At 42.4% G+C, this 27,994-nt stretch overlaps 2 protein-coding genes across 7 annotated transcripts in view; one reads left to right on the top strand and one right to left on the bottom strand.

The window, feature by feature from the left end:
• FGF1 (fibroblast growth factor 1) overlaps positions 1 to 13,220 on the top strand; it is a 107,165-nt gene extending 93,945 nt beyond the window's left edge. For 4 of the 5 annotated variants that reach the window (XM_055556568.1, XM_055556559.1, XM_055556551.1 and 1 more), the window contains 2 exons: positions 2,645 to 2,748; positions 9,564 to 13,219. In XM_055556568.1, coding sequence (XP_055412543.1) covers positions 2,645 to 2,748; positions 9,564 to 9,758 — 299 coding nt within the window. In that variant the 3' untranslated portion in view covers positions 9,759 to 13,219. Of the gene's footprint in view, positions 1 to 2,644; positions 2,749 to 9,563 lie in introns of all 5 variants that reach the window. The other variant, XM_055556584.1, reaches the window with a different exon arrangement.
• The window catches only part of LOC129634267 (uncharacterized), a 296,914-nt gene that overhangs the window by 9,800 nt on the left and 259,120 nt on the right, over positions 1 to 27,994 (bottom strand). For both annotated transcript variants that reach the window (XR_008705555.1, XR_008705556.1), the window contains exon 10: positions 16,330 to 16,412. The gene's annotated coding sequence lies outside the window, so the exon portion shown is untranslated. The remainder of the gene's footprint in view (positions 1 to 16,329; positions 16,413 to 27,994) is intronic.

The following is a 27,994-nucleotide window of genomic DNA, read 5'->3' as shown; positions in this document are numbered from 1 at the left end:
ATTGAATCTAAATCATTCCAATTTTACTAACAAGGAGACTGTGGCCTGTAAGTTAAACAACCCAGCCAAGGTCCTGCTCTTAAGTGGCAAAGCCCAGCCTTGAACCTTACAACTCACAACTCAGTTGCATCTTACTTCACTCCACAAAGCACTATTAGAAACACAATTCAAAATGTGCAGCTTACTAATGATGGGCCAACAGAATCATCTCTGCAAAGATTAGCCTAACATTGTCCACTCAACAAATACACACTGGCTCTCCCCAGGGTGTAGAGCACTATGGGAGGCACTGGAGACTGAAGGGGAAACAGGACAGATAAAATTCCTGCCCTTTCTTCCAAGTGTACACTCCCCTGGGGAGGCAGAAATAAATGAGTGAAGCCCTAAACAACAAAAATAAGTGCATGCTAAGTGCCATGAAGGAAACAAACCAGGAAGGAGGAGGACAAAGATGCAGGGACTAGGGTGCCAGGGCTCCTGGGGTTGGGGTGAAAGGACTTGCTGTGCAGAGTGTGGTGGGGCACTTGTGGGGGGAAGGCCTCTCTGAGGAAAGGCTTTTGGGCTGAGGCCAGGAGGAAAAGGACCATCTTTGTGACTATTAGGAGAGAGGAAATACCAGACAGAGGGAGAGCCTATGCAAAGATCCTGTGGCAGAAGAGAGACTGGTGTGGGAAAGGAGTGGCGTGGCTGGAGCAATGACTCAGTGAGCGAGTGGTGGGACCCGAGGTTGGAGAGAGGAGGCCTCTGGCCTGTGCTTTCATAACTGCCTCTCAGAGCTAAGCAGTCAGGAGGCCTGGTGGCAAAGGAGATTGTGCCTTCTCACTTTCTTCTTATGAGTTAAATAAACTGCTCACCAGAGGAAGTGAGTGGAGGTCCTGAGTCTCTGCAGCAAAGACTTTCAAGGACAAGAGAACTGAGTCTTCAATAAGGGTGATGTAACTACGTATCACCCTTGGGATGAATCAGAAGATAAGCAAAGAGAGGGAAATGAGAAGATACAGACATACTAATAAGGAAGTGGTAAAATGATTACCGCACATCCACATAAGAGGACACAATTCAATTGGCAAAGATGGAGGGTAACTCCTTCACTGCTTCAGTGGAAAGATTTCCAGTCAGTTTTAACTGAAAAACACAGGTACAGGACTGTAGGGTATCTCACCATTTGTGTAGGAAAAAAAAAAAAAACAAAAAGACAGGAGGGATAAAGTCTATTTCTCATACATAAAATCTCTCTAGAAGAACACACTCAAAATATACCTAGGAGGAGTTTACTTGTTTGTCTCTGTCTACCCAGAAGAATGTATCCCAGGGCAAGGGCAAGGATCCTTGTCTGTCTTGACCCCCATCAATTGGGAGCGAGAGGTTGGAAGGGGCAGAAGGAAGACATTCACCATCTCCTCTTCTGTGTTTCCAAGTATGAAACATGGGAATACATTTCTGATTCTAAGAAATCAAATAAAAAATGAAAACAAGGAAAGCAATGAGGGGCCTAGGGGTACAAACTGAAGGCCTGTGTTCCTTCTAGCATCCCCTGTACCTCGGCCTCTGACAAAGCTCTTAGAGAGGTCAGCTGACTCCCAAAGAACTATTGGATGTTCAGTGGTCCCCAGTCCAGATTTCACTCCTAATCGTAACAATGGTTAGGACCAATGAAATTGTCCCTAAGTGGGTAAGGCACCATGGGAGTATCAGTCAGTGTAATTGGAGAGGGGGTAACTCAGAGCATCTCAGTCTTTACCTTTAACCTCAGTGTTTCCCAACCTTGGCACTACTGACTTTTGGGGCTGAATAATTCCTTGCTGTGAAGGGGTTCCCTGGGCACTGTGGGATGTTGAGCAGTATGCCCGGCTTCTACTTGCTGGATGAGAGTAGCACTATCCCACCCTAGCTGGGACAACCAAAAGAGTCTACATACATGGCTACCTGTCCCCTGCAGAACAAAATCATCCCCAGGTGAGAACCACCACTCCCATCCTAGGTACCTTTTTCATTCTCCCTGTCAGAGGTCAGGATTTCCCCTCTACCAGTACCCAAGTGGGGTTGCCACAGAGGCAGGGGCTTGACTGAACTTCATTGTGGGTGAGCTCCTTGAGTTTCATACGTGCCAAGCAATCTAACTTCCTGGGAACCTCTTCCATCTGGGAAAATAACACTATTAGATTTTGAAAAATAACAATCTGTCCATGAAAAGCACCCATGAAAGGAAGGCCCAGGCCATAAAAAGCACTCCTGCCAAAGCAGGTTGAGAACTGAAGCTGAACAGCCTCAGGCTGGCCAGCTGCCGACTCTGTGGTACCCCAAGATCACTTGCTGGGATGCTGGATCCAGGGAAGTGAATGAGCTTCCTCCCCTGACCCTGCCCTGTGAAGTGCATGTGGGGTCACAAACGAGGCAGAGACCGGTGGGCGAGCCTGCCACCACCTCTCCTTCCCTCGAGAACATGACTCCCAACAGACGGCTTTCTTTGGAGGGCAAAGAAAAAGGAACTGTATTTCTATGTTTTGATTAATATGAGGCTCATCCTTGAGGGCTCTGTGAGATGAATGAGCAGAATTTTCCGTGGCTAACTGTCCTGGCTGCCAGACTCTATCGGCAAAGGCTTGGTGTTTATTTACTTTTGCTCGTGTTATTTTTATTTCAGTTCAGCTGCAGCTCTGTGCCGAAAGCATAGGGGAGGTGTATATTAAGAGTACGGAGACTGGCCAGTTCTTGGCCATGGACACCGACGGGCTTTTGTACGGCTCAGTAAGTATGAGGCTGACATGCTTCCAGACTCAGCCAAGGTTTGAGGTTTCCAGAAATCTTGTTACATGGAGTGATGCAAACTATAAAGCATCAATTAGTCTCTGTTTGTTATTTTTTCCAGCAGGATTCCCACCCTCCACACTGCCTTATTTTAGGCACAAACATAAGAGTTTCTTGCGGTATTCTCTCAAAATACTCCAACATATTATCACATAGACAAAGAGAAAACATTGATTGAAATTTTAGTAACTCATCCAGTCACTTGCTCCAGAATACCCAATCCCACTTCATTCATTCATTCATTCATTCATTCCAAAAATGCTTCCTGAGCATGTGCCATGGGTTATATAGGTATGTCTCTTATGCTTTTTATAAAAACTGCAGAGCCCAGACTCTCGCAGTTGATACATCATACATAAAACTTTTAAAACAGTCCTTTTATTCTGGAAGGGTCACCTAAAAGGATAAAAAGTTTAATAAGTTAATTCAACAAACAGGGGTGGGGGCGGGGGTGGGAGTGGGGAGGCTAATGAATAGACACATCCCCGCCCTGGAGAAGCACAGTCCAAGAGCTTATTCAGTGGCTAAAATCCTGCTCCTTCCCTCTTTTACTTAAGGCTTTACACGTCTGACTCAGTACATATTGATCTTTCTGAGAAAGGAAGGAAACAGGGGCAATTTGATTTTGTCCCTATTCATATCTCTGGTAAATGATTTGAATTGAAAGAGAGCTAAAGCCAATGGCTACACGTTTTGGAATTATTTCCGGATTTCAATAATCCCTTCTCTGTAGCCTAACAACTGAACATTATTAAGGCTTCACCAAACCCCCTTCTTCCCTTTTATGAAGACATCTACCAAAAGGCCGCCAGCATGGGAATTTCAGTCCGGGGCTCCCTTTAACTTACATCAAATTGCCAAGTGGCAATTCAAACTTTTTCTTGAAGCTGGAATTTCAGCTAAGGCTTGGGATTTGAACACAGTTCATCTTTTTCATGCTGCCCACTAGGACTCACAGATGAGACCATCGGAGGAACAGCTGACTCCTGTAGGCTGTTTGCTTAAATACAGATTGATGTGGACAACTTGAAAGGGTTTGGAGCTAGGCCGTGACTGGAAGTGAGAGTAGATTTTTTTTTTTAAGGCAGATCTTCCAATTTGTAATGAAATCAATAGACCAATCCATCAATCAGTCTCAGACTCGTAACTTAATCTCATATCTCTGCCAGTTTGGCAAGTTACTCACCTACTCTGAGCCTTATGTCAAGCAAAGACAGTAATGAACAGTTATTACCGCATACTTACATAGGTCAGGAGACTCAGAAAGACAACACACAGAATCCACACACATGGAGCAATGACAGCTATAAGGCAACTGCTTTACGAGTTCCTTACCTTCATTATCATGTTATATGTTACAGTTTTATGGCTTTTCTTTAAGTCAATCCTGATGTTTATTATAACCTTCTCTTACTTGTATAAAACTTTGATGGAGAATACCCCTAAATTCCATTTCCTCTAGGACCGAAATACCCGCTTCTCTAACCATAGTCTTGGATGTCACTGATTCACCTGAAATATGCCCAGGGTGATCTTAATATATCATCTTAATTTTCATTTGCCTTCATTGATGAAGTGAAGTTCTAAAATATCTCAGAGCTCTGCCCCATGCTCTTAGCCAATAGTAGGTATTCATTTATCCAGATACAAATTTTTATACATGGAAAGTACATATTTATTTTTTTTTAAAGTTTGAAAGGCTCTAAAACATTAATATATTTATCTTTGGGAATGGTGAATGGATGACTTTATAATACATGAATGCTTTTTTTATTTTCCAAATTTTCTATAGTGGGTATCTGTCGCCTATGTAATTGGGGGAAAGCATGACATGGGGTCGCAAAGAGTCAGACGTGACTGAGTGACTAACACTTTCACTTCATTCTTTTTCATGCTAAATATAAAAAATTAACTAGGACAACAGGCATGAATCAGCTGTTAATCCTCAGGCCCATGGCACTGCACAAAGTGCACAGTAAGTGCTGACAAATCCTGGTTGAAGCACAGATAGAGCATTTCCAATTTGGCCTCTGACTCAGCCTGTGACTCAGCAATTCTGTGTGTGTCAACTGCGCTTGTGTAATAGACACATCAGGTGGGGGACGTGGCCGTCCTCAGCTTCATCACAGCACCCAGGCCTGACACCCACGGAGGGCTGTCATAGGGTGAGTCCTCCCTGCAGGAGAGTGGATAACCCACCTGGGTCCAACACTGCCAACCTCCTCCCACCCCGATGATGTGCATCAGACAGTAATGTCTGGGTAAGCTCCTCCAGAGGCAGCAGAGTCACCTAATCAAATATTACATCTATATCCTATCTTGTTCCAAAATGGTCTAAAGTTGCTCATCCAGCTGTCACTGCACTAGACTAGAGATGAATAAGGAGCAGAATACCTCCTATTACACTGTTGTTGTTGTTGTTCAGTCACTCAGTCGTGTCCAACTCTTTGCAATCCCATGGACTGCAGCATGCCGGTGTCCTTCACCATCTCCCGGAGTTTGCTCAAACTCATGTCCATTAAGTCAGTGATGTCATCCAACCATCTCATCCTCTGTGGCCCTCTTCTCTTGCTCTCAATCCTTCCCAGCATCAAGGTATTTTCCAATGAGTAAGTTCATTGTTATCAGGTGGCCAAAGTATTGGAGCTTCAGCTTTAGCATTAGTCTTTTTAATGAATATTCAGGGTTGATTTCCTTTAGGATTGACTGGATTTCCTTATGGTTCAAGGGACTCTCAAGAATCTTCTCCAGCACAACAGTCCAAAAGCACCAATTCTTAGGCACTCAGCCTTCTCTTTATGGTCTAACTCTCACACTGCACATGACTACTGGAAGAACCATAGCTTTAACTTGACAGACCTTTGTTGGCAAGGTAATGTCTTTGGTTTTTAATATGCTGTCTAGGTTTGTTATAGCTTTTCTTCCAAGGAGCAAGTGTCTTTTAATTTCATGGCTGCAGTCACCATCTGCAGTGATTTTGGAGCCCAAGAAAATAACGTCAGTCACTGCTTCCATTGTTTCTCCATCTATTTGCCTTGAAGTGGTGGGACTGGATGCCATGATCTTAGTTTTTTGAATGTCGAGTTTTAAGCCAGCTTTTTCACTCTCTTCTCTCACCTTCATCAAGAGGATCTTTAGTTCTTCTTCACTTTCTTCCATAAGTGTGGCATCATCTGCATATCTGAGGTTACTGGTATTTTTCCCAGCAATCTTGATTCCAGCTTGTGCTTCATCCAGCCCAAATTGTACATGAAGTACTTCCTTATAAGTAAAATAAGCAGGGTGACAATATACAGCCTTGATGTACTCCTTTCCCAATTTGGAACCAGTCCATTGTTCTATGTCTGGTTCTAACTGTTGCTTCTTGACCTGCATACAGATTTCTTAGGAGGCAGGTAAGGCGGTCTGGTATTCCCCTTTCTTTAAGAATTTTCCACAGTTTGTTGTGATCCATACAAAGACTTTAGCATAGTCAATGAAGCAGAAGTAGATGTTTTTCTGGAATTCTCTTGCTTTTTGTATGATCCAATGGATGTTGGCAATTTGATCTCTGGTTCCTTTGCGTTTTCTAAATCCAGCTTGTACATCTGGAATTTCTTGGTTCATGTACTGTTGAAGCCTGGCTTGGAGAATTTTGAGCATTACTTTGCTAGCATGTGAAATGAGTGCAACTATGAGGTAGTTTGAGCATTCTTTGGCATTGCCCTTCTTTGGGATTGGAATGAAATCCAATCTTTTCCAGTCCTATGACCACTGCTAAGTTTTCCAAATTTCCTGACATATTGAGTGCAGACTTTCACAGCATCATCTTTTAGGATTTGAAACAGCTCAGCTGGAATTCCATCATCTCCACTAGCTTTGTTCATAGTGATGCTTCCTAAGGCTCACTTGACTTCACACTCGAAAATGTCTGGCTCTAGGTGAGTGATCACACCATCGTGGTTATCTGGGTCATGAAAATCTTTTTTGTATAGTTCTTCTGTGTATTCTTGCCACCTCTTCTTAATATCTTTTGCTTCTGTTAGGTCCATACCATTTTTGTCCTTTATTGTACCCATCTTTGCATGAAATGTTCCCTTGGTATTTCTAATTTTCTTGAAGAGATCTCTAGTCTTCCCCATTCTATTGTTTTCCTCTATTTCTTTGCATTGATCACTTAGATAGGCTTTCTTATCTCTCTTTGCTATTCTTTGGAACTCTGCATTCAGATGGGTATATCTTTGCTTTTCTTATTGCCTTTCACTTCTCTTCTGTCTCAGCTATTTGTAAGGCCTCCTCAGACAACCATTTTGCCTTTCTGCATTTCTTTTTCTTGGGAATGGTTTTGATCACCGCCTCGTATACAATGTTAGGGACTTCCATCCATAGTTCTTCTAGTATTCTATCAGATCTAATCCCTTGACTCTATCTGTCACTTTCACTGTATAATCCTTTTATGTAGTTCCTTACTAATCAGAGATAACCTTACTGAATACTTTAAATGAACTCAAGAATGAAAGTACATTCATCACCTACTTGGTGAGCACCTCTTATGTGCAAGTTCTCTGTGTTGGGGAGGAGACACAAGGCTGACAAGATTCCATCTCTTTCCTCAGAAGGACTGACAGTCTATACAGACAAACATGCCCACCAGTAGAGAATAAACAACAGGACTGGAAACCACCAGAAAGGGACTTGCCAATCTCTGCTGAGTGAAGAGATAATATAGACATCACATGACTTGGAATTGGAGCTAAGTCAATACAGAACACATGTATTTTAAAACTCCTGTCTTATGTCCAAACATAATTAACGTATTCTAAAATCTTGACAAATAGAAAGTGCCAAGAACTGGAATCCCTCCCATTCTAACATGCATTTTAGTAAAAAAAAAAAAAAGAAAAGTAATTGTTGGTAGATATTTCCAATGTAATTGCACAATTTAAAATGTTTTAACTATCTATCCAGTTAATAAATTGACAGTTGCATTGGATCCTTTCATGTGGATATAACCTTTCATGTGGATTAACCAATCACCTTTCCATGGGTATTTACATTGTTTCCCTTGTTATCATTATAGCCAATATTTCAAAGAACATCTTTTGAAAATATAGTTTTACACTGGCTCAGCTATCTCAGAAGTGTCAATCCCTAGAAGGGAAATCACTGAGTCAAGGGTGATGAATACTTTAAATTTTGATGCATATGCAAGTTCAATTCAGTCACTCAGTCGTGTCCAATTCTTTGCGACCCCATGGACTGCAGCATGCTAGGCCTCCCTGTCTATTACCAACTCCCAGAGCTTGCTCAAACTCATGTCCATCGAGTTGGTGATGCCATCCAATCTTCTCATCTTCTTCATCCCCTTCTCCTCTTGCCTTCAATCTTTCCCAGCATCAGGGTCTTTTTTAATGAGTCAGTTCTTCACATCAGGTGGTTAAAGTATTGGAGTTTCAGCTTCAGCATATGCAAAAGTCCCCTCAAAAAGTTTCCACCAATTTATCTCACCTACAGTGTGTAAAAGTGCCTATTCCCCACACTCTCCCTGATACTAAGCCTTGTAAATCTTTTTAAGATTATTATAACCAACATAAGTTAAATCATTTTTTAATTTGCATCTTCTTGCTAGTGAGATTAAATATTTTTTCATAGGTTTATCACCCATTTTTAAAACAGCAGAGATAACATGCCATTTTGATAACATCCTAAATCTATATCCATATGGCCTATCTAGTCTCTGTATGCTCATACATAAAGATGTATGGAAGGAAGTTCATCAACTGTTCACAGATGCCTATATCTGAATGGATATGTTTTGGGGTGATTTTTTTCTCTCTGTTTTTAAAGTGAAGCTGTGATTTTTACAAGTACCATTCTTTTGATAAGCAGCAACAAATAAAGTTATTTTCATTAAAAAAAAAAAAAAAAACCTTTATGTTCAGGACGTGTTTTGTGCTCAGGACATATTTTGTGCACTCATGTTCATAATGGAGAAGGCAATGGCAACCCACTCCAGTACTTTTGCCTGGAAAATCCCATGGACAGAGGAGCCTGGTAGGCTGCAGTCCATGGGGTCGGGAAGAGTCGGACACGACTGAGCGACTTCACTTTCAGTTTTCACTTTCATGTATCGGAGAAGGAAACGGCAACCCACTCCAGTGCTCTTGCCTGGAGAATCCCAGGGACGGGGGAGCCTGGTGGGCTGCCGTCTATGGGGTCGCGCAGAGTCGGACACGACTGAAGCGACTTAGCAACACAGCAGCAGCAGCATGTTCATAATAGCACTAAAGTAAAATCCTGATGTTGTTAGTGAAAATCACCAGGGTATAAAGTAAAATTGGCAGGTTTTCATTTACTCCTCAGGATCACGCTTAAGAACATCCCACAGCATCACAATCTAGTTTCACCTATTTTGGATGTTTCTCACGGTCAAACCTAGGTGTCAGGTCTCCACAGAGACAAAAGATTCAGCCTTGTGCTTGAGGTACTTAAAGTCATTCAGGATTTCCTCCGTGGGAGAGTGCAGGGTCCTGAGCACAACAGACGCGAGAAGAGCTTGCGTGACAGCAGACGCACGCTGCAGGCTCACTGAAGCCCTCGTTTCTAGCCTCAGGCAGGCTCCTTTACTTTCCCAGTATTTGCTTCAATGCACAAAAAAAAGTGAAGCACGAGAGCCTCACTAACTTGCCCAAGGTCACACAGCTAGTAAACAGAGGAGCCCCACCGAAAACCACTCACTAATTATTCTACTCTCTCTGTTTTATTATGTTTTTTAGCAGACACCCAATGAGGAATGTTTGTTCCTGGAAAGGTTGGAGGAAAACCATTACAACACCTACATATCCAAGAAGCATGCAGAGAAGCATTGGTTCGTTGGTCTCAAGAAGAATGGAAGGTCTAAACTCGGTCCTCGGACTCACTTCGGCCAGAAAGCCATCTTGTTTCTCCCCCTGCCAGTCTCCTCTGATTAAAGAAATCTGTTGTGGGTGCTGACCACTCCAGAGCAATCTGAAGGGGTCCTCACCTGGCTGACCCCAGATTGTACCCTTTACCATTGGCCGTGCTAACCCCTGGCCCACAGAGCCTAAACCTGTAACGCGCTTCTAAATGCCCAGATCACTATTTTTAGAGCCCTTCGTCCTGGCACAGTTTGGAACTGAGGGACCAAATGGCTTTTAGGGGCCAGCTGGCTGGCCAGTCTGGGTCTGGTTTGGAAGTCCAATTGCCTCTGGGCATCTGCTGCTGGCTGAGCCTCTCAATGCATGGGTGGGGCCAAATGAAGTATGAGCAGGGGGCTGCCAAGTGGGTTGGGAGTAACTGCATGCAATTCCCTCTACAGAGTAAACCCTGCCTGTGAGTCCCCCGAACATCTGGCATGATTCCCTTTCATCCTTTCAATCCATCACGAATGTCAGCAGAAAAGTTGATGGCTAGGTTGGAGGAAGGCAGCTTTCCATGAGTGGAAACATGGATGAAGAAATCCTCTCTCAAGAACAGAAGGGATTCCAATGGCAAGGGGAGGCTGACTGGATTCGAGTGGCATTTCAGTGCACAATCCCACTGGGAGGACTGTGGGAGGCTCAGGCACAGGAGAGCAGAATGAAGGCACAGCCTTAGGAGCTGTTGCAATGTCTTGAGATCCCCCTGGTCATTCAGCAGCAGGAAGCCCTTGGATGATGTCAGGTGGAGAGCAGAAGTGGGTTCTTTATAAAAATCAGGTTGGCAGGTGTTGCAAAATTCATTTGGGTCTGGGGAGTGGGTGTGGGAGTGATAAGATAGGGGAAGCATGGGCTGAGAGGATGTTATTCGCCAAAATGGATATTCTAGAAATGAGAAGGAAAGAGAAAGGGACACCATGACCTGTGTGTGGGCACCAGAAAGTACAGGTTTGGGGTCCTGGGGCACTGCTTACAAACCATAGAGCATCTTGTTTGACTGCAGATTATGGTCAGTGGGTCTGTGGTGGAGTTTTCCCATTTCTTACAAGCTCCTAGGTGCTGCAGATGCTGCTGCCTATCCACTCCACCCCCACACATTAAATAGCAAGGTCCCTAAAAGTGTTATTCAAATATAAAGGGGCTCAAACCCAGACCCCATGCCCCATGGATCTTCCTGCACTCAGGCAGTTATGCTTGAGTTAAGGATTGTGGGTATAAAGCGCTTTGGCCCAATGCCTATAAAATGCTCATTTAGAAGATATACAAAAGCATACTTCAAAAATGTTAAACCCTCACAAACAGCTTTTCCCAAAAGGCTGTTTGTGTGATGATTACTTATATAAATATGCTTCCTGCTTCAAGAAAACTTGACCCAAGTGGCTAGCAAATTAGAAACACCATTCATCTCTGACATGACACTGTTGCCATGTAAAGGCCTTTAATAAGCCATTTAAATTTACTGTGAGATTGTACCTTCTACTCATATTTAAAAATATATAGCTCAAAGGCAGTTAAACTCATTAGTATTCAGCCATTGAGAATGATAATAACAGCATATGCTATATAAGCTCCTTAATTATCTACTACTTAGACTACTACATTTACCTTCGAAAATGAGATTTCTCTTTGTTTTTCACTGTGGTGTTATAAATTGTCTTTTGAAAATGGGGACTCTCAAGCAATGATATAATTGTGTATAAAAACTGATGTGATTTTCAGTAATTATTAATTGAAAGGTAATTCCTTAGTAATTGAACTATTATGAATAAGAAAAATGGCAATATGTGAAAGTTCAGCATGATACTACAATTGAGGAACTAAGTTAACACTACATTATTAATATAATTCTGCATTTGTACAGCAGAACATTTCATAACTTTTTCTGTTTTTGTAACTCAGATAAGACAATTTTATTTTAGTAAGTCTTTGCAGGGAAGTTGGGGATAGTGCAGTGTGGCTTGACATCTCTTGACTATAAAGATTTGGCCAGGAAAAGGTACCCAGAGACAAATTCTAAGATATTTATAATGGCCCATAATTTTTAGTTTATGAATCAAATTCAAGTATAACATTGGCCAAGAAAAATTAAAACTGTGGCTAAAAGGAGACAGAAGTCTGTGGTTGCAAAGACCCAAAGCATTGAGAAGAAACATTACTGCGAACTTGACAAGCTCAGCCCAGTCGTTATTCGTGTATTCACTCAATGAGGAAGTGCCAAAGGTGTGCCAGGCGTTTCACTGGGTCCTGGCGCCCTGGGAACACTGTCTGCCTGGTTTGCTGCTGTATTCTCTCCCAGGGCATTATATAATGTTTATAATGAAAAATGCTGAGGATTCATTTCTTTCAGTCAAGTAAAGACCAGAGAATCTATAGATTACTGCTGAATAAACAACTCCCAGAAACCAAGGTTTTGGAAGAATTAGCAGCCCCCAGCTTGAGATAAACCTCTATCCAAGTGTCAGGATATGGCCAGGTAAACCTAACACTGCAATTGCAGAACCATGTCAGTTCAGGGTGATAGCCTTCAAATCAATTAAAAAAAAAGCCTTCCAAACTTATATGAAGGAAGTGGGTGCCAGTTCCCTGTGCTGTTTTGAACATGTTCTCGTTCCTCAAGCATGGAGCATTCCTGTTGCTCTCTCTCTCCCGTGAGAAAGTTGCGGAGCCATCTGCCTGTCAGATGCCTGTCGTGTGGATTCATTTTCAAGCCAACTGCTACGAGTTGCCTGGCATTCTGTACAAAGCATCAGGAGCGTATACGCTTCTGATTGTTTTCAATGTGATGATGGTAGAGGTGGTGGAAATCTGTTTCCCCGGAAGGGGTGATAATTAAAGCCTCCTGTGGCTAACCATGTGGACTTACAAAAAACTGACTAGAGCATCCCATGTTACTGAAGATAAGGGTCTGTGCTTTGTGCTGGAGGAGATGGAGCCCAGGTCCTCAGCCTTGTAAAGCATACTGCTTAAACCGATCAAGTTCCTGGGCTGCAAAGCAGACCTCAGAAGAAGAAGATGCCTGTCATTCACATCACTCTCTCTCTTTTTTTGCACCTTAAAAATATTAGTAAATGTTACACTTATAGGCAAAAACTTTTCTCTCGGTTTTTGAACGTCACCGTGTCTCATCTCCCAGCGCAAGGACTTAGCCGGCATCCCTGAGCTCTGGCTGCTTTGTTTCCTTCACTTAGCTGGTTACCAGATATGAGACTTTGAAGGTTGATAGGGAAAACATTTTTTCATTTTGTTTGGAAACCTAAGGCAATAACAGTGCTTTTCCAGGGATCCATTACGGAAATATATGCAGGAAATTTGCCCCCTGAAGAGCCAAGGACCGTTACTAACTTGTTGTTGTTGTTGAGTTGCAAAGTTGTGTTTGACTCTTTGTGATCCCATAAACTGAAGCACCCCAGGCTTCCCTGTCCTTCACCATCTCCCAGAGTTTGCTCAAACCCATGTCCACTGTGTCGGTGATGCCATCCAATCATCTCATCTCTCTGTCACCCCCTCTCATCCCTCTGTTGCCCGCTTTTTCTCTTGCCCTCCACCTTTCCCAGCATCAGAGTATTTTCCAATGAGTAGGCTCTTTGTATCAGGTGGCCAAAGTATTGGAGCTTCAGCTTTAGCATCAGTCTTTTTAATGAATATTCAGGGTTGATTTCCTGTAGGATTGACTGGTTCAATCTCCTTATGGTTCAAGGGACTCTCAACAATCTTCTCTAGCACTACAGTTCAAAAGCACCAATTCTTAGGCACTCAGCCTTCTCTTTATGGTCCAACCCACACATCTGCACATGACTACTGGAAAAACCATACCTTTGATTATATGTATCTCTGTCGACAAAGTGATGTCTCTGCTTTTTAATATGCAGTCTAGGTTTGTCATAGCTTTTCTTCCAAGGAGCAAGCATTTTTTAATTTCATGACTGCAATCATGAAAGTGAATTTCATGAAACTGACCATCAGCAGTGATTCTGGAGCCCAAGAAAATAAAATTAGACACCGTTTACACTTTTTCTCATCTATTTGCCATGAAATGAGTTTTCTGATGCCATGATCTTAGTTTTTTGAATGTTGAGTTTTAAACCAGCTTTGTCACTCGCCTCTTTCACCCTCAACAAGAGGCTCTTTAGTTCCTCTTCACTTTCTGCCATCAGAGTGGTATCATCTGCGTATTTGAGATTGTTGATATTTTTCCTGGCAATCTTGATTCCAGCTTATGATTCATCCAGCCTGGCACTTCCCATGAGGTACTGTGCATATAAGTAAAATAAGCAGGGTTACAATATACAGCCTTGATGTACTCCTTTCCCAAGTTGGAACAAGTCCATTGTTCTATGTCCAGTTCTAACTGTTGCTTCTTGACTTGCATACAAGTTCCGCAGGAGGCAGGTAAGATGGTCTGGTATTCCCAACTTCTTAAGAATTTTCCTCAGTTTGTTGTGATCCACCCAGTAAAAGGCTTTAGCATAGTCAATGAAGCAGAAGTAGATGTTTTTCTGGAATTCCCTTGCTTTTTCTATGATCCAGTGGATATTGGAAATTTGATCTCTGGTTTCTGTCTTTCCTAAAGCTACTTTGATATATCCTGAAGTTTTCAGTTCATGTACCATTGAAGCCTAGTTTGAAGGATTTTGAGCATTACCTTGCTAGCATGTGAAATGATCACATAACATGATGGTTTGAACATTCTTTGGCATTGCTCTTCTTTGGGATTGGAATGAAAACTGACCTTTTCCACTGCTGTTTTCCAAATTTGCAGACATATGGAGTGTAGCACTTTCACAGCATCATCTTTTAGGATCTGAAGTAGCTTAGCTGGAATTCCATCATCTCCACTAGCTTTGCTTATAGTAATGCTTCCTAAGGCCCACTTGACTTCACACTTCAAAATGTCTGGCTCTCGGTGAGTGACCACACCATCACAGTTATCCAGGTCATTAAGACCTTTTTGTATAGTTCTTCTGTGTAGTCTTGCCACCTCTTCTTAATATGTTCTGCTTCTGCTAGGTCCTTGCCATTTCTGTCCTTTATTGTGCCCATTCTAGTAAAAAATGGTCCCTTGGTATCTCCAATTTTCTTGAAGAGATCTCCAGCCTTTCCTATTTTATTGTTTTCCTCTATTTCTTTGCATTGTTCACTTAAGAAGGCTTTCTTGTCTCTCCTTGCTATTTTTGGAACTCTGCAATAGGCTGGGTATATCTTTCCCTTTCTCCTTTGCCTTTAACTTCTGTTCTTTTCTCAGTTATTTTTAAGGTCTCCTCAGACAACCAATTTGTCATCTTGCATTTCTTTTTCTTTGGGATGGTTTTGGTCACCATCTACTGTACAATGTTACAAACCTCCATCCACAGTTCTTCAGGCACTCTGTCTATCAGATCTAATCCCTTGAATCTATTCACCACCTCTACTGTATAATCATGAGATTTGATTCAAGTCATACCTAAATGGCCTAGTGGTTTTCCCTACTTTCTTCAATTTAAGCCTGAATTTTGCAATAAGGAGTTCATGCTATGAGCCACAGTCCACTCCAGGTCTTCTTTTTGCGGCCTATATAGAGTTTCTCCATCTTCGGGTACAAAGAATATCATCAATCTGATTTCTATATTGACCATTTGGTGATGTCCATGGGTAGAGTCATCTCTTGGGTTGTTGGAAGAGGGTGTTTGCTATGACCAGTGTGTTCTCCTAACAATACTGTTAGCCTTTGCCCTCCTTCATTTTGTACTCCAAAGCCAAACTTGCCTATTACTCCAGGTATCTCTTGATTTCCTACTTTTGATTTCCAATCGCCTATGATGAAAGGACATCTTTTTTTGATGTTAGTTCTAGAAGGCCTTATAGGTCTTCACAGAACTGGTGAACTTCAGCTTCTTTGACATTAGAACCTGGTTGGGATATAGACTTAAATTACTGTGATGTCGAATGATTTGCCTTGGAAATGAACCGAGATCATTCTGTCATTTTTGAGATTGCATTACAGACTCTTTTGTTGACTATGGGGGCTACTCCATTCCTTCTAAAGGATTCTTGGCTGCAGTAGTAGACATAATGGTCATCCGAATTAAATTCACCCATTCTCATCCATTTTAGTTCACTGATTCCTAAAATGTCAGTGTTCACTCTTGCCATCTCCTATTTGACCACTTCCAAATTACCTTGATTCATGTACCTAACATTCCAGGTTCCTATGCAATATTGTTCTTTACAGCACTGAACTTTACTTTCACCACCAGATACATCCACATCTGGGCATCATTTCCTCTTTGGCCCAGCCTTTTTTCATTCTTTTTGTACTTATTTCACTCCTTCTCAGTAGCATATTGGACATCTACCAACCTGGGGGGGCTCATCTTCTGAAGTCATATCTTTTTGCCTTTTCATACTTTTCATGGGGTTCTCAAGGCAAGAATACTAGAGTGGTTTGCCATTTCCTACTTCAGTGGACCACTTTTTGTCAGAACTCTACACCATGACCTGTCTGGGGTGGCCCTGCAACACTAATTCTTCATTGTAGCATGCAAAATTATGCTACTATTGGAAAGCTAACCAGCTTGCACTCGGCAAAGATACAATAACTTGAAAAAAAATTTAAGGCTATACTTACAATTTTCAGTCAATGGAAAGAAGAGCATCTCTTGCATCTTCCAGAACCTTGATGTGGGGTTAGAGGTCTGCCCATTGGATTTTCTGAAATTAACACATAAAAAACATCTCCTTAAATAAATTCCTAAGTCCATATAGTCAAAGCTATGATTTTTCAGTAGTCACCTAGGGACATGAGAGCTGGCCCATAAAGAAGGCTGAGTGTCAAAGAATTGATGCTTTTGAACCGTGGTGCTGGAGAAGACTCTTAAGAGTCCCTTGGACTGCAAGGAGATCAAACAAGTCAATCCTAAAGGAAAGTAACCCTCAATGCTATTAAAAAGACTGATGCTAAATCTGAAGCTCCAATACTTTGGCCACCTGACGCAAAGAGCTGACTCACTGGAAAAGACCGTGATGCTGGGAAAGATTGAGGGCAGGAGGAGAAGGGGGTGACAGAGGATGAGATGGGTTGGATGGTATCATCAACTCAACGGACATGAGTTTGAGCAAACTCCAGGAGACGATGAAGGATAGGGAAGCCAGGCGTGCTGTAGTCCATGGGGTTGTAAAGAATCAGACATGACTGAGCGACTGAACAACATTATGACTTCTTATGCTTAGGAGGAAGGACACTGCATCCTAGACATTGTGACAGAATCAGATCACACACATGCACCCTCACACATATGCAAACATATGCATACACTCGCACATGCATGCATGCTCACATGTGTACATGTAACTATAAAAAACAGTTGGGTGGTGTTTGCTCACTCTGTGAGTTATGTATCACGATCGATCCCTCCTTTTCCTTCTAAAGTTGCCTAAATTAGTAGTTTTCTAGTTTTTGGAGCTTAAGCAACTATAAGAACTACATTTTCTATCCCATTTTCTAACATAGTACATATATTGCTTTTAACATTCACATAATTGAAACCAAAAAATGTAAAACATTACACATATGAAACGCACACTGAGATTTTTCTATTACATTCCCCTAAAAAAGGCTGGTCAAACATCAATTAAATGGGGTCACAGCATTCAGGGTCACAACCACAGATTAAAATACACTGGCTTAATGCAACCAATCTCCCTCCCAAAGATGACTGGACCCTACTAGGCTCATGTATTTTGTTTGACTTTAGTGTTTTCAAAGACACGGTATGCTCTTCACTCAATGACATAAATCAAAGCAAGATCCTCCACACCCACCTCCTAGAGTAATGGAAATAAAAACAAAAGTAAACAAGTGGGATCTGATTAAACTAAAAAGCTTTTGCACAGCAAAGGAAACTAAAAACAAGGTGAAAAGACAACCCTCAGAATGGGAGAAAATAGCAAATGAAACAACTGACAAAGGATTCATTTCCAAAATATACAAGCAGCTCATACAACTCAATATCAGAAAAACAAACAACTCAATAAAAAGGCGGGCAAAAGACCTAAACAGACATTTCTCCAAAGAAGACATACAGATGCCTAACAAACACATGAAAAGATGCTCAACATCACTCATTATTAGAGAAATGCAAATCAAAACGACAATGAGAGATCACACATACCAGTCAGAATGGCCACCATCAAAAAGTCTACAAACAATAAATGCTGGAAAGGGTGTGGAGAAAAGGTAACCCTCTTGCACTGTTGGTGGGAATGCAAATTGATACAGCCAGTATGGAAGACGGTATGGAGATTACTTAGAGAACTAGAATAAAACCACCATTTGACCCAGCAATCCCACTCCTAGGCATATACACTGAGGAAACCAAAACTGAAAAAGACATGCATCCCATTGTTCACAGCAGCACTGTTTACAATAGCTAGAACATGGAAGCAACCTAGATGTCCATCAACAGATGAATGGATAAAGAAGCTGTGGTACACATACACAATGGAATATTACGCAGCCATAAAAAGGAACACATTTGAGTCAGTTCTAATGAGGTGGATGAACCTAGAGCCTATTATACAGTGAAGTAAGTCAGAAAGATAAATATAGTATACTAAGGCATATATACAGAATCTAGAAAGATAGAACTGAAGAATTTACTTGTAGGGCAGCAGTGGAGAAACAAAGGAAACAGACTTATGGACATGGGGAGAGGGAAAGAGAGGGTGAGCTGTATGGACAGAGTAACATGGGAACTTATATCACCACATGTAATACAGATAGGCAACGGGAATTTGCTATATGGCTCAGGAAACTCAAACAGGGGCTCTGTATCAACCTAGAGGGGTGGGATGGGGAAAGAGAGGGAGGGAGGCTCAAGAGGGAGGAGATATATGTATACTTACGGCTGATTCATGTTGACGTTTGACAAGAAAACAACAAAATTCTGTAAAGCAATTGTCCTTCAATTAAAAAGTAAATTAATTAAAACAAAAAAAGATATATAAGACATGGTTTGCTCTTGAATAAACAATACAAAGGGACATCCTGTTACCCAGGAACCATCTGTTTTAAGGGCATAATGAATTCTTTTAGCTGGTTTGCTACTAATCATGCAAAGCAAATGCAGTGATGCAGATCCCATGGGCACTCAGTGCTGCCTCCAATGCTGGTCTCAGCAGATTTCTGCTCTCAGAGCTACAGAGACTCTGACCCTCTCCCCTCCTGTGTAGCCTGGTGGGCGATAGTCCATGGGGTCACAAAGATTTGGATGCGACTTAGTGACTAAACAACAACAAAAACAACCTCCTCCTACGGAAATCTCATGACTTTGGGGTTTCAGGTCATCGCCTCCCTAACTCCCACTGTCTTCACTTCATGCCTCACTCTTGACCCCACAATTCCTATTTCATAATCATTTCTGAACAAGACATGAAAAGTGGACTAAGCCAGGAAAAGGCTAGAAACCCAGGGCCTCTAAGCATCCTCCCCAGTCTCCATCACTTTCTAGAAATGATGCTCTTATTTACTTAAAAAAAAAAAAGTATATACCATTCATGACTCAGTCATAAGATAAACATCACTACAACTGGACTACATCTTACTCAGAGATTCAAAAATTCCCATCCTTGCTGAACCAACCAGAAAGTGTAACCCTATGCTCTAAATATTTGAGGGGCTTAGGGTGGTTGAGAATTGACCTCTTATGGATGCTTCTTATGGGTGAACTGGACTGCAAAGAGAAAAATATAAATGAGGTCACCTTTCATATTTCTGGCAGGACAGTGATGGCCTGTCTGCCCCGTGGTGAAGAGAGGAGGGGAATCCCAAACCTAATTGCTTTTGGGTTGTTAGGATATTAACAAGCATGATAAAAGTGACACACTAAACAAAGATGTGCCCTTAACTGAACTTTTGCAAATTAAAAAAAAAATCTTTTCAGGAGCATTCGTGCAAAGAAAGAAGCCCAGCCAAGCAGTGGGATTTGTATGTTTTCCATTTCACAATTACTAAGGATTTGTTTGACAAGTATTAAAGTTGAAATGATGGCTCATAAAACGTGGCACACTCCCCTCCTTCCGATTTGGCTCCCTAAACCTCTTCTTCACCCCGAGAAAGACTCCCTTTGCCACTGTACATAAAATTAATCTAAAATCTAGGCAGACAACTGAGTGCTTAAGACGTGGGGATCTGACATCGGGTACTCTGGACCCCAGTGATTCATCCAATACCCTCTCAAGTTACAAAGGAATGATACTAAGTGACTATTGGGATCTTTCTGTAACATGGTACTTACTCTGTGGTTGACATATTGACCATGACATACTACATTGTTAGCTTTCCACTCTAGCTATAAAATTAAAGAGAGAAACCAGGTCACACACAGCCTGAAGCTAGAGAGTGGATTTGCTTTATAAAATGCATATACTGTAGGGCCTTGTTTTGGTGTTTTGGGGTCTTCCAAGGAGTCTGAGAATATTTGTGATGTGGGGAGGAGTATTTCCCAAATTGCTTCCTTCCTTCTTAGCTTCCAACTGTCACACAGGTTAAATTTATACACTCAGCAGCTAAACACTGGTGTCTATTTTATTACATAAACAAGCAAAACCTCACCACGTCTTTGACGTGCTTTTCTATCAGCCTTAATGAAGGGTTGGGCACTACCTCTTTGGAACTGTATTCAATTTCAGGATTTAGTTCACTTGGCTGTAGTGTTTGGGGATGTAGCTGTAGGCAGGCAATTTGTACAAATCATCACAGAAACACACTTCATTGTGATTTCCACATTTCATGTGGAAATGAAATGTGCCTCAGGAAAAATTTTAGTCTAACCTAGAGATACATAGGAGAAGGCAATGGCACCCCACTCCAGTACTCTTGCCTGGAAAATCCCATGGATAGAGGAGCCTGGTGGGCTACAGTCCATGGGGTCGCTAAGAGTCAGACACAACTGAGCAACTTCACTTTCACTTTTCACTTTCATGCATTGAAGAAGGAAATGGCAACCCACTCCAGTGTTCTTGCCTGGAGAATCCCAGGGACGGGGGAGCCTGGTGGGCTGCCATCTACAGGGTCGCACAGAGTCAGACACGACTGAAGCAACTTAGCAGCAGCAGCAGCAGAGATACATAAGAGCAAGACATTAGATTACTTTACTGAACTTTCTTCTCCACAATATGTGATAGGAATGTTATCCTATGCTCACACGTTTTGTGTAAATTGTAGACACAGGACTGTTCATAGCCTGGGAGTATCAACTATATTCAGAATTTAGTCATTGCCTATAGAAATGAAACCTGTATGTGGGTCAAGAATCAACAGTTAGAATCTTACATGGAACAACTGACTAGTTCAAAATTGGGAAAGGAGTACAACAAAGCTGTATACTGTCACCCTATTTATTTAACTTATTTGCAGAGCACACCATGCGAAATATGGGCTGGATGAATCACAAGCTGGAATCAAGATTGCAGGTAGAAATAGCAGCAGCTTCAGATAAATAGATGATACCATTCTAATGGCAGAAAGTGAAGAGGAACTAAAGAGGTAAAAGAGGAGAGTGAAAAAGCTGGTTTAAAACTCAACATTCAAAAAACTAAAATCATGACATCTGGTCCCATCACTTCAAGGCAAACAGAAGGGGAAGCAGTGACAGATTTTATTTTCCTGGGCTCCAAAATCACTGTTGACAGTGACTGCAGACGTGAAAATAAAAGATGCTTGATCCTTAGAAGGAAAGCTGTGACATACCTGTTGTGTTAGTCACTCAGTTGTGCCCGACTCTTTGTGACCCCATGGACTGTAGCCCACCAGGCTCGTCTATCCATGAGATTCTCCAGGCAAGAATACTGAAGTGGGTTGCCATGCCCTTCTCCAGGAGATCTTCCTGACCCAGGGATCGAACCTCAGCCTCTTGGGTCTCCTGCACTGGCAGGCGGGTTCTTTACCACTAGCGCCACCATCCATCTAGATAGCATATTATAAAGCAAAGACATCACTTTGCCAACATAGGTCCACATAGTCAAAGTTATGCTTTTTTCCAGTAGTCATGTATGGATGTGAGAGTTAAACCATAAGGAAGGGTAAGTGCTGAAGAATTGATGCTTTTGAACTGTGGTGTTGGAGAAGACTCTTGAGAGTCCGTCAGACAGGAAGGAGATTAAGTAAGTCAATTCTGCTGCTGCTGCTGCTAAGTTGCTTCAGTCGTGTCCGACTCTGTGCGACCCTGTAGACAGCAGCCTACCAGGCTCCTCCATCCTTGGGATTCTCCAGGCAAGAAAGCTGGAGTGGGTTGCCATTTCCTTCTCCAATGCATGAAAGTGAAAAGTGAAGTCACTCAGTCGTGTCTGACTCTTCGCCACCCCATGGACTGCAGCCTACCAGGCTCCTCCGTCCATGGGAGTTTCCAGGCAAGAGTGCTGGAGTGGGGTGCCACTGCCTTCTCCGAAGTCAATTCTAAAGGAAATCAAACCTGAATATTCATTAAAAAGACTGATGCTGAAGCTGAAGCTCCAATATTTTGGCCACATTATGCTAAGAGCCAACACACTGGAAAAGACCCTGATGCTGGGAAAGATTGAGGGCAAGAGGAGAAGAGGGCAACAGAAGATGAGATGGTTGGATGGCATCATCGACTCAATGGACATGAGTTTGAGCAAGCTGAGAGATAGTGAAGGACAGGGAAGCCTGAAGTACTGCAGTACATGGGGTTGCAAAGAGTCAGACATGACTTAGCAACTGAACAACATAGAAATGAATGGTAAAATCTATGACATTTTCAAAATAAGAATATCTACATGAGGATCCCCATATCACCTAGGAAATGGTGCTTGTTTTAGAACTGACCAGATGATTTCTGATAATACAGGACAAAAACCCAATCCAGGGTGGCAGTGCACAGAGGAAAAACGAGGGAGAAATTGGTTTATCTTTGGGGCTACCAGAACCTGTCACATCATATTTAATTGGTGTGAAGAAGAGAGATGGTTTTACATAACACTTGAAAATGTATAACTCCCAAGCAACTGAAACATCTAGGAAGAATTCGATTGGGCAGAAGGCTAGTCAATCCAGTCCAGTCCACAAGATAAACAGCATCAATAAGCTGAAAATGAAGCATCTTACCTCAATTCCCTCACTAGTTCACCCATTACCTACTGAGCGTTTGGGACTAGGTTAGTCAAGGTCTGATAAGAAGACAGAAACCACACCAATAATTTAAATAGGAAAATATCAATGGAAAGAATTTTTAGCTAGTAAAAAGGGACTGTCTACAAAGAGGGGTAAAGCAACCTCTGAAGATAACTGAACAGCAGATGTAGGGAGCAGTTACAACCCCCAAGATTGAGAAAAGTATTCAAGGAAGGAACAAATAAGCGAGAAGCCCTTCTCTGGAGGACAACGTTCAGACTTCACGGGCAAAGGTGCGGCTGTGGTACACAGGGGACAGGAGCTCTCTCCATGGTGCTTCAGGGAGCTTCCCACAGGAGCGCTGGCAGAACTCGGCAGCAACTTACTGGGGTGTCAACGGCACTCACTGGAGGTTGTGCACCACTAGGTCTTCAGCAGGAAGCTGCCCGCTGGCCACTGCCATAGGAGCAAAAAGAAAAGCACAAGAACCCTAGAAAAAAGCCCCTTTCTCTCACAGCAGCCCTCCAGCGCCCTCTACTGACAAACCTTAAGTGCATCAGCTGGCGAAGGAGAAAAGATTACAAGGTCCAGCTCCACCATGAAAAGAAAGCAGAGAAGAATGAACATGGAGCAGGGAGACAATGCCCTGGTAACAAGCATAAACATGACTTAGATACTGTGCTAGACACAGTGTTAGAAGATGAACAAGTATGTCCTCACCCTTGAAAAGCTTACAACAGCCATGAAGAAAGTCCTTATCTGAAAGCATCAAGTGTTTTGGCTTTGTCCCCTATAAAATAACATCTTTCTAAGCCTTCTAAGCTTCTCTGAAGCCCATCATGTATGTTCAAGGTCCTTTCTTTAGACATTGTTAAGTCAGTCACTAATTTAAGTCAACCCAAACCAAAATCACTGCAGATGGTGATTGCAGCCATGAAATTAAAAGACACTTACTCCTTGGAAGAAAAGTTATGACCAACCTAGATAGCATATTGAAAAGCAGAGACATTACTTTGCCAACAAAGGTCCATCTAGTCAAGGCTATGGTTTTTCCAGTGGTCATGTATGGATGCGAGAGTCAGACTGTGAAGAAAGCTGAGTGCCGAAGAATTGATGCTTTTGAACTGTGGTGTTGGCGAAGACTCTGGAGAGTCCCTTGGACTGCAAGGAGATCCAACCAGTCCATTCTGAAGGAGATCAGCCCTGGGATTTCTTTGGAAGGAATGATACTAAAGCTGAAACTCCAGGACTTTGGCCACCTCATGCGAAGAGTTGACTCATCGGAAAAGACTCTGATGCTGGGGGGATTGGGGGCAGGAGGAGAAGGGGACGACAGAGGATGAGATGGCTGGATGGCATCACTGACTTGATGGATATGAGTTTGAGTGAACTCCAGGAGATGTTGATGGACAGAGAGGCCTGGTGTGCTGCGATTCATGGGGTCGCAAAGAGTCGGACACGACTGAGCGACTGAACTGAACTGAAACCAATATAATATCCACATACAGAAGAAGGTAGCTCTGGGGTCAGACTGGCAGAGTTAGAATCCTGGCTTTTCCACCTACTGACTTGGTGACTTAGCACAGGTTACTTAATCCTCTATCCTCTGTTTCCTCCCCTGCAAAATGAGGATACAAAGAGTACCAACCTCACAGGTTTGTTGAGAGGATCCAATGAGATGGAGGCATGCAAGAATTTTTGACCCAGTATCTGGCATACGATAAGGATTGAATAAACATTTGCTATTATTTTTATAAAAATATAATTATACATACTATGTAACATGAGAGAGCTTAAAATGATCTTCTAGATTCTCCATTTAGGTTCCCAGTGATTGTTTTCATAAGCCCACATTTGGAGAGAGCTTGCTTCACAGCAATTCATTTGAAAAAGACAGAAGAATCTCAATTGCCTTCAAGCTTACTTCTATAAGGCACAGATGATGTTATGTAATTGTCCCATTGTAGTCTGGGCTGGTTAGGCCACATCTGGATTACTGTATCTCATTTTAGATATTACATATTAAATGAAGTTTTGCAAATGGAGGCTAAAAGATGAATAGCAAGGGGCCAGAAAAACACATACCAAAAAACAGCAGAAGAAACTAGGTGATTCAGTCAAGAGAAGATTTGACATGAGCTATCATAGACTTCCCTGGTGGCTCAGACAGTAAAGTGTCTGCCTACAATGCGGGAGACCCGGGTTCAATCCCTGGGTTGGGAAGATCTCCTGGAGAAGGAAATGGCAACCCATTCCTGTATTCTTGCCTGGAAAATCCCATGGACGGAGAAATCTGGTAGGCTACAGTCCATGGGGTCCCAAAGAGTTGGAATGACTGAGCGACTTCACTTTCACTTTTCATCATAGTTCTACTCAGATCATGCAAGGGTCATTTTCCTTTTCTTGCTCATAGTCAAAATGAGTACAGGTATTTGGAACTTGCTGAGAAAGTGGTTTTGGGTTCAGTATAAAGCGAAAACTCTCTCTAACAACTACAGCCATTCCATGGTTGAAGCAAATCCACAGACAGTGGCTGCCATCTGCCACTCCTGGAAATTTTCGCATGGATTCTAGATGGCCGTCTATGGTTCACTCTGTGAGGCATCCCTCAGGTCTCCCTTCAGAAATGATCCTCCAGCTGCTGAGAGTATTACCTGCAGATGGGTGGCCTAAAGTGCCTTGCTCAAGAGCATGTCCCTCTGAGGCAGTCTGTGAAGCTGCCAGGTCTAGGCAGCTCTGAAAGATCATTTCAGCTTCAGACCTTCTCATAAAGTCAGCTGAGGTCTCTATGCTGAGATGGCCTCAACTTCTCCTTCTGCCCTGTCCTGCTTCCTCTCCTCCCACAGGTGTTCATCCCAAGATCCTAACAAACTTCCTGCATGCTAATTTGCATCACAGAGTCTGTTATCAGGGAAGCTTGTCTGTGACTGTACCTGCCCAGGATGCTAGAAGCACCACTCTGAGCAGGATAACTGCAGAGGTCTCCTACATCCCCGAGACCCTCCACAATCTTTCGGCATCCCAAGCTGAATGTTCTAAGTATACAAAGTCCCAATCTGTCTCTACTGTGTGCATCCATATGGATGATCCTCAAGATAAATCTTGGCCTTCTTTCTAGTCATCTGACCTATGGCTCCCTGATGTGCCTGGGAGGGGCACACATTGAGTCATTAAATTGTTCATCTAGTCATGTAACAGGCTTTCTACAAATATTTATGAAGGCCAAAATATGCACCAGGCCTAGTGGGTACAATGGTGCACAATGAGACTCTCTTCTGCAGCCCACGTTCTAGCGACAGGAAACATATGAACAGACTGTTTTCCAAATTTCAGTTATTTGCATGCTGCTTCCAAAATTTCTGCCTATATGCCCAATGCCTGATCATGGTACTTCTTATTCATATGGCTTATGAAAGGTGGATTCACAGTTTTATCTATTTTAGGCCTACTGTAAGCAGAAATACTCACAAAGGAACAAGCTACTACTATATAGAATTTTTTCTAACATCTATTAAACACAGAACTTTAAAGGAAAAAACACAAACGCTTGCATATCATTTTCCCCATATAGAAATGCCACACCCTAGGAAACAATTTACACAAAGGACCATACAGGAGAACATAAAACTCCGAGTGTGACAGGTGCTTACAAGGGAGAAGTATTCAGTGTCCTCAAAATACATAATGGAGGATTTATCTCACTCATAAATATCTTAGGGACTTCCCTGAGAAAGTGAAGCTGTTATGTGCAAGAAGAGTAAGACCTGACTAGGTAAAGAGGTGGAGTGTGGGCTGTGAAGAACATTCCAGACAGGGGCAGTAGCATGTGCCAAGGCCCTGTGGCAGATGGGAGAACAGTGCCAGTGAAGCTCAAGAGTGGAGAGCATGGGATGGGGAGCATGGTGCAAACTGAGGCCAGCCAGCAAGACAGAGGCCAGTGATGGAAGAGGCAAGTCAGGTGGATTCCACTGTCCAGCACGTATAGATAACCAAGTGGACACTGCGTTTACATGATCATTCTCTCTCCCCCTTCCCTTTCCCACACAATTGAATTAAATCACTTCTCTAGACCCTCTGCCAAAGAACACAAATAATCAGTATCAGCATGCATGTCCCTGGCCTGGGTTCAAATTTAGACTGTAAAATGTATTCCAGATTTAAAACTTTGGGGGTTGAGGTTATATTTGTCAAATATTTAGATCTTCCCCTGAGGCTTTTATTCATTCCATCCAGCAGGTGAAGTACAGGAAAAGGATTTTTGTTCCCAATAAATCCTCTTTTAGCTAAAAGGAAAAGCAAGGTTTGCCAGCACAGTCAAGGGTGAGAGATAAAACAAGGAAGCAGTGATTGTGTATTTGAGTCTCATTCATATGGAAAACATGAACTAATTAGCATCTTGGTGCTGTTGCTTCCAGAGATTCTGAATTTGACGTTTCTGTCCAAGTTTGGGTAGCTATGCTATTAATCAGTCCAAAAAACAAATGAAGCAGCTTAAAAAGAATCACACAACCAAAAACCACATCCTTCACAAGATAGAAAAACAGAATGATAACTTGGAAACTCTTCAGGGATGGTGCCAGTCTCAGGGTTGGGGGGAGGTTGGCTGTCTGACGGAGATGTTTTAATTTGGGTATGAAGATAGATAACAAAAACATGTTTTCATGGATCTAACAAGGAAAATTCGATGGGCCACATTACCCTGCAGTAACTGGCTTCTTAAAGACCTATGATCAATAGCAACCCCACAGAAAGAAAATAGAAACCAAAGAGAAAGAGAAAAGAGACAGAATAGATTATTTTCGGTCTCCAGATTCTGTAAGAACATGACTGATTACAATAACCATTCAGAATTGATCTCCCTCCTTTCTCTAGAAGGCATGGAGACCTGCCTTGCTGACAACCAAGATAGTTCTCACTGCTATGGAGAGGGGACCGTAGCAGATACTGGAGAAAGGAAAGAGGAGGGGGTCCAGTGAGGAAGCTACTGCCTGGCTGGGGAACGTGGTATAGAAACAAATCATTAGAAGGTCACGTGGGACAGCACTGAAAGAAACATGTACAGGGGGCCACAGAGGCCTGGGTGGGAGGAAAGGCTCTTCCCAAAGGAGATGGAGAAAGCTTACCAGAGGAGGTGCTGTGGAAGAGAGGAGCAGGTGTCTACCAG

The sequence above is a fragment of the Bubalus kerabau genome, chromosome 1 (genome assembly GCF_029407905.1).
Source record: "Bubalus kerabau isolate K-KA32 ecotype Philippines breed swamp buffalo chromosome 1, PCC_UOA_SB_1v2, whole genome shotgun sequence".
Lineage (NCBI taxonomy): Eukaryota > Metazoa > Chordata > Mammalia > Artiodactyla > Bovidae > Bubalus > Bubalus kerabau.
Note: the sequence above shows the minus strand (reverse complement) of the source record. Positions and strands in the feature narration are given on the sequence as shown.